This window comes from Morone saxatilis, unplaced genomic scaffold (genome assembly GCF_004916995.1).
Source record: "Morone saxatilis isolate NCDOM2014 unplaced genomic scaffold, NCSU_SB_2.0 Contig19, whole genome shotgun sequence".
Classification (NCBI taxonomy): domain Eukaryota; kingdom Metazoa; phylum Chordata; class Actinopteri; family Moronidae; genus Morone; species Morone saxatilis.
In genome coordinates this window covers 24229305-24236845 of record NW_023339751.1, presented here as the reverse complement: position 1 = coordinate 24236845, position 7541 = coordinate 24229305, and the positions used below count along the sequence as shown (strand labels likewise).

Here is a 7541-nt window from a genome sequence, read left to right as displayed (position 1 = left end):
ACAATTGCTTTTTATCTTACTGACTTTTAGTTGTATGTAGCCAATGATCTGTTTGTTAAAAGAACAGCAGACTTTCTAGCTGCTGCTGCTACTACTTGTAACCTATGAAGGGCTTGCTTGAGCTATCATGAAGAGGTGGAGTTTGGTGACCTTTTATGTGGATTATTTTCTTAAGAATGTGTTCACGCTGTACAGATTGCATTTTCACTGGGATGAGATCCGATCAGAGTACGTGACCACCTCCAAATGTGGTCTGGCTGATTCCAATATGTTCTGCATGCATTAACACCTGGCATTAACATGCATTTTCCCTCATCCAGATACAGATTGCATCTACTTGTCAGACTACACTTTGCATAACCTTGTTGCTCTGTCGACCAACTTGACCAAGTTTTTCTTTTAGTATTTCAAACTAATTAAATTGTTTTCCTGCAATAAACATGCTTCATTTTGTAAGAGAAACTCCTCATTCAGTTTCCTGAAATGTTGGTTGACCATACATGGTTACCCACTCATTTTAAGTCTGATGTTTGTGGACTGCTCCATTCATTTAACCTCAGCAGGGACAAAAACATGAATTAATAGATGGCACATGTTGACAACACTTGATGAAAATAATAAGCTTGTCCTCTTACCCATTGTCAAAAAAAATCAAAGGCCTTGTTTAAGTAAACTTTGATTGAGGAGAGGGAGGAGGATGTCCTTGGAGGTCTTGAAGGTGACTCTTCTGATTAAAGGGTGTCATGACAACCGAGGCTTGTTGCTGTCAGGACTAAATTGGGTGACGCACAAGCTGACAAAACAGTGGTAATTAGGATGCAGTGGAGGAGAAGGGAGGGCAAGGGTGCAAAGATGGAGGGTTGTTCCTGCTCTCATCAGCTCTACTCTTTGTCCTGTTGGAGGCGTGACTTAACTATAACAATTTTCCATCTGCTTCCATCAACTAAACAACTAATTAATATATTTCGTAGCCAGGTTGCTATGAAACATGTTGGATATTTGTGGTCCCCAGAGGATGACTCAGTCAGCACTGCCATTAGAAATCTTTTTTTTCCATGAAAACTTCCATTACATTTGATATGGATATTAATGGTCACCAGAGGATAAAAGTTATTGTTTGTGAAATTCATATCAAGTATAGATCCACCATGATGCCACCCATTGGGTGTTGGCTTACTGTTTTGAAGCCTCGGGTTTGGCTTTATGGACTTGGATCATGTGACCATATTTGGATTAGAGTTATTTTGATACTGATAGCAGTGTCGCAAATTTCTTCCATACTGCCTAAAATGTATGCACCGATCCGATACCACATGATTTATTACCCCCAAATGGGACCCTGCTACCTCCCAGCAGTGTCACATTCGCTTTTTTTCCCCCCAGGATTGGAACATTTCTAATTTGGATGACAGTGTGGAGCTAGTAGGTAACATACAGAGAATTGGACTGCGAGTTGGTTCATATCTTGTATTACAGTACACTAAAATATGTTTATGAAAATATTTTAAGTGAGAAATAGTCAACACAGTAAGAGAATGTTGCTTCATATTTGATCAGCACTGCCAAGTTTGACAGTTTGATCTGAGTTTGGTGCGTTGAGCTGGACAGACTCACTGAGAATGACCTGTCAATCACAAGGTAAATGGGACCATCATTTACTAAATGAACATCATGCTGTATTGAAGAAGACTAAAACTAGAGACTGAGACCATAATCTCATAGAAAACTGTTTACTGAGCTCATAAATCAAGTGAGAAGTAGGGTAATTTTCTCATAAGGTTTAGATTTCTTTTTGAAACCAATGGAGTTGCCCCCTGCTGGCGACTAGAAAGATTTCAATTCAATTCATTCAATTTTATTTGTATATGCGCCAATCATAAAAGAAGTTTATCTCAGGACATTTTCAAATAGAGGCAGTCTGAGACCGAACTCCTTTTAACATTTGAAGAGACCCAACAATTCCCAATTTACTGGACAGATTTCTACTCACTAATCTTTTAATGCTAATGACCACATGACCTTTTCTCTAGTGCCACCCTCAGGGCGAAGTTTACATCTAAAGCTCCTCCTCTGAAAAGATTCCTGTGATGTATAACACCTGATCACGTTGTTATTTATCTGTTTTTCCGCCTCTGTATTTGTGACCCTTTCATCTTCTGCTTATACAATCAGTCCACGTCTACAGAATTAGCACCCACAATGCACCTGGACAGGGCTGCTGGTGACTATTGTTACTGTGGCGACAGATACAATAGGAGGCTAATTATAAACAGAATGGATGGATGGTCAGAAGTGTGGGAGGATAGGCGAACATGTGTGAGTTTCTATAGAAGTGTGTGTGTATTTGTACCTTGTGGGGAATTGTATTCTCACAGTGCAGTCTGGCCTCTGTGATTACACCCTGATTGAGGTTAATAGCTATCATTTGTGTGTTTGTGTGTGCATGTGTGGAAACAACATAATCAATGACATCTCTTTCTCAGTCGCTCTTTCCTTTTGTCTTGTTGTATATTCTCTACAACTTTTGTTTCCAGATAGAAAGAGTAAAACAATTTCCATCTCTGGTTTCTTTTTCCATTTTCCCCCCGTCTTTGATTTTAAGCTTTGATTTTAAGCTCTCCTCAGTACTTTGATGTGTATCAAAGTGCAGTCTACTTTGATTTTTTAATTTATTTATGGACTGACAAATCGCTTTTCATCCTCCATAAATCCAGAGTGTGAAACATGTTCTCTCTAGCAAAATGACAAATACAGTACAGCTAAAATGACAGCCAGCAATTACTATCATAATGTGATAGTGACTGTGATCTTCTAAAAAAGATCATGGTAAATGGGGACATTCAAAAAATTAGGGTGTCTTTAAAGCCTTTTTGACAATGCTATGCTTCACCCAATGTCTTAACCAAAACAACCCCCAAGTAAGTTCATAAGGCATTAATTGTCCACTCAAATGTTCACACAATTAATTCAACTTGAAAGTCATGTTCATATGGTCCAACAAAAAATGTCCAAAAAATGTATATACATCCTTCTTTCAAAATGCAAAAGTATAAATCAGGAACAGCAATGCATTGCAAACTCACCAGATGTCTAACTGGGAATTTCTGATCTGGCCTTAATTTGATTTCCAGCTGTGTTCATATCCTCTAGACTACATTCAGCTTTGATTGATTATGACCTTTAAACCAAATAAATTGTAAACATTTAATGAACAGTCTTCATTTTATTATTAAGATTCTGATTAATATTCTCATCTAGCTCATGTTCTCATGTGAGCTCCATATACTGTATTTATTCCCTATTTGAGAGCTACTGTAGCTCAAAAAGCTCACATAGCTCAGGTGGGTAACTCAGCTCTGCATTTATATCCAGATAGATTTATTTAGAATGTTTATTTAAATTAGTATTGCAATTAAATACATCAATCAACGCAGAGATAAATCTTTCTGTTAAGATGACCACTGTTGTTACATTTAAACGCAACTGTTAAAAGTTCTCGATCAATTTCTTTTCCAGAAATGAGGATTACACCCTTCCTCCATAGGAAACAATTAAAAATGTGTTTGTTAAGCTGTAAACTAAACTAAATTATGTGTACTGTGATGAAACACATCAATGCTGCTCAGTGGGATTTGAAGATGTGCAGATCACGCAGCCAAACTGTGTTGCAGACACAACATTTTAAAACCATACCTGTTGAAATTTCTAGGTATTTTTATATTTTTGTGCAAGGGTTCGGACTTTTGCTTAAGACGGTTGTAGAAGCCCCACTGGACTACAGTCTTTAGCTAAAAGTCTCCCCACAGACACACACATACTGAAGAGTTAGCCTGTCTGAGCTGTTAGCTTAGCTACAACATAGCTGCTAGCAGGGGCGGACTGGGGGACGCCAATTAAATTCAGGCCGGGAATTTGATATCATACCCAGACCACAACCCACCCGATTACCACGCAACAACACCAAGGTGGGAGTCCTACATAATGGCGCCTATAGATGTCAAGAGGGTAAAATAAAATAAAAGGGCGAACAAGAGCCACATGCGCCCACACCACAGCTTGTTTCTGTATATCATTTCCCCTACAAAAATAAATTTAATTCTGTTGTTGCTGCAAAAATAACCTGTTACTCAAATCTGAAATAATCATTAATGCAACCACTTTATAAATATATCTGTCTAATGTAACAGCGTACAACTAGTTATAAATTTAGACCACTGGTGCAACACACCATAGCGATCATACCACAAGTGAGAGGTACCCTCAGGGTGGCAGCACTGCAGGAGTCGCTAAAAGATTTATTCCTACTTGCTAACAACTTTAAAACAAGGAAAATTTCAAAAACACAGGTAAAAAGCATACCAATAAAAGAATTAAATTTAAAATTATATAACAGTAACAAAGAACTTCAAATATTCATATAATTACAAATATAATATGTTATGTCTAATGTTTAGAAATAACAATATTCTAAAAATTTGCAATATCCTTTAATATACAAACACTACTTAAATAGCACTCCTCTGTAAATAATATAAGATCAAGTTATAATAGCCCATCAGTTCCACAAAAGCTCGCGCAACAACCCTACCTCAAAGCTATGTAACGTGCTGGATACTAGGCAATAGGTTGTGCATCACTAGTGTGTCAAAACCACGCATAGGTATCTACTGCTTCCAGCTTACGTGACAAACAAGATGTTCAAGTTATGTTACAGCATTCGTGCATCTGGCACAGGCTTAGCTTTCTTAAAAAGCCTCTCCACTCTGCTCCACCCGTTTTCCTCTTGGCTGTCCGATCACGCTCCATTTTTCAAGCATGTAGAACTACAGGGTGCGGAAGAGGTGGCGGAAGTGGATGCGGGGAGAGAGGGAGGAGGCGGCAGGGCACAACTTGGCTGAATGTGTGTGTCTCCTGCAGTGCTGATAGACAGAGCAGCATCAGAAAAGAGAGGAGGGGTGTTGTCTGTGCCCCAACAGTTGCTGCTAATACAGCCCAAAACTGTGAGCCTGACCAAAAACCACGACGGATTGTTTATTATGACAAAACTCCAAGCCCGAACAAAACCAAGCCTAATATAGTTCACCACGACCATCAGGACAAGCGGCAGCCACGCTCTACGGCGCGCCAGGAACCACCGGAAAACACTGTCCCGGTTGCTCCCGAACTGGCCAGTCCGACCACTGGACGTGCCCACACCACTAGCAGCCAGCTAAACAGAAACCACAAAGGTAACACAGGTATCACACAGAAACCTTTATGATCATCCATGAGTGTGCTTCTAGTGACTATAAAAGTTCCAGCAGACTCTGTGTTTCCAGTGCGGACACGGAGAGTCTGACAGCAGCTGCTCATCGCTGGTTAGCTCTGACTTCCAGGACGCTGTTTTTGCTACACTGCTGTGGTCAGTCTGTCTCTCACTCAAGGCCATGCCCCCTAAAGTCATTGTCCAGGTCTCTGATGTTTTTTTTAATGGTTTGTTGTCTTACTGTGTTTCTCTCACCCAGGGAGAGAGCTGCCTCCGATCTGCAGTGATGTTCGCCAAAAGCAGCGGCTCTCCATTGACACTCTGCCCCCCGAGGTCAAAGCTCCGTTCCCCTCTGACCCTATCATCCCCCTGCGTACCAAGACCACCAAGGAGTTTCAGTGAGTTTCCAGTCCTTGACCCGGGGACCCAAAACATTAAAACAAACCCACTATGACGCTCAAAACACATTAAAACTAATAGTTATTTTGGAGCCAGGTCTGGTTTGTCTGTTTAAGCATTGTGTGTGTTACCAGGGAGGACATGGAGCGTGCCGTCCAATCAGGTGACTGGAGGGAGGTCCGGGAGTTTTACCTGACCACCTTCGACTCCTTCATAGAAATCAACGCTGCCTTCAAGGTATAGCGCATATACACACACATACAAACACAGAGTCTAGCTCTCAGCTGAATGCCTGTTGTGAGAAAACTGTTTTAGATGCTGTTAAAATTTCCCCAGACGCCATAACCGTTTTACGATGGGAACGCTTTTTTTTCTGGTGTTTTCCTCCTTTTTTCTCATGCTCTCTCACTCTCTTTCTTTCTCATTTTCTTCCCTTCTTCCTTTCCCAGCGAGAGGCGAATGGATCGTTTAACACCATAGACGACTCGGGAGTCAACGCCAAGTTTGTCAATGCTGTTTATGATGCACTGCTCAGCACAGTAAGCACATGACTGCAAAACCACACCTAGAAACACAAAGACAAGCATTTGAATAAGGAAAATGTGCTTATATCTCACTAACAAACTGCTGCTAGATCTATTGAAATGTCTTCATGCCTGATATTACACTACAACCCACTGGACATTGCAATGGGTATTTTATCATGACATCAAGTCTGTAAAAGAGTTCATGACTTTTAATATAAGTTTGAATACATTCTATAATCTTGCTAACTTGATGAGCTGTCAGTCAATGCTCATGACATCTAAAAACCCACTGTGACAAAACATTTTCCCTGGATTCATTAGTTCAGTAAGCGAATGAAACACTTCAGACCATCTTTATACACACTTGTGTTTTTCAGTGAAGGTTAGATAAATATGGTGGCCAGTGTTTCCATTTCTCTGTGGGTCTCTGACATTCAGGAATGTTGACTCAACCTTCTGATTCCTTCTATTTTAAATGCTGATTATGTTTTGGTGCGTGTGTGTTAAGCCTCAGGACATCCAGAAGTCAGTGTTGAAAGGGATCATCAACAGCCTGCTGAGGGAGTGGAAAGGGTGAGAACACGTCTGAAGAATCCACCTTTTAAACCGCATTTTTGTGATCCATTTGCAAAATTCAATATTCTGCTTTTGCTTCAACCTAATTTCCAATCAATGCTATCTCAAATCATATTATTTTGTCATTTGAATTGTAACAAAATGGATATGATTGCCAAGCACGTAGATACAATAGAACAGTCTGAGAACTGCACTACTTAGCTTAAAGGAATAGCATTTTTGCAATTTCACTTGCTCTGTAGATAGAGTAAAGCACAAAGACGGAGCTAGCCTAGCTTGGTTTTGTCGTTTGCGTGACAGGTTTTCGTTTGTGTGTGTTCTGTTTTCAGACCTCGGACAAAAGATGACCTGCGGGCATATTTCATTCTTGTTCAGGTGAGATCAAAAATTTGGAGACACAGTAGGGACAGTCCGAAGTTTCCTGTCAAAAAAAAAAAGCGCAAGCACAAAATAGGCCTGGTAGGCGAAGAATGCTATGATACAGAGCAGAGTGAAGCCTCCTCTGCTGAGACCATGGCAAGACACCATGGAATATTTACCGGGCTTGTAGCATTTATTCTCTATATGTTTAAAGATTATATATATGAAATTCACTGTTACTAGATATCACACTAAAGCACCGCAACTCCAGACAAAAAACAATTTGACGCTAAGGGCCACCAGACTTTTTTGACAAAACAGGTATTTTACTTTGCAGACAGAAACAAAATAAAATTCACCAAAACCGTGTTTTTTAGTCTTTGAATAATGAATGCATTGAGTTAGATGTGAAAATATTTATAATAATAACTTTA

The 7541-nt window shown here is 39.9% G+C and overlaps 1 protein-coding gene across 1 annotated transcript in view; it reads left to right on the top strand.

Annotated features, from left to right (window-relative positions):
• Positions 1–5497: 5497 nt before the first annotated feature.
• Positions 5498–7541, top strand: part of hectd2 (HECT domain containing 2) — a gene marked incomplete at its 5' end in the record, with an annotated part of 39594 nt that continues 37550 nt past the window's right edge. The window contains 5 exons of the mRNA XM_035663056.1: positions 5498–5643; positions 5779–5881; positions 6094–6183; positions 6680–6744; positions 7077–7122. Coding sequence (XP_035518949.1) covers positions 5498–5643; positions 5779–5881; positions 6094–6183; positions 6680–6744; positions 7077–7122 — 450 coding nt within the window. The remainder of the gene's footprint in view (positions 5644–5778; positions 5882–6093; positions 6184–6679; positions 6745–7076; positions 7123–7541) is intronic.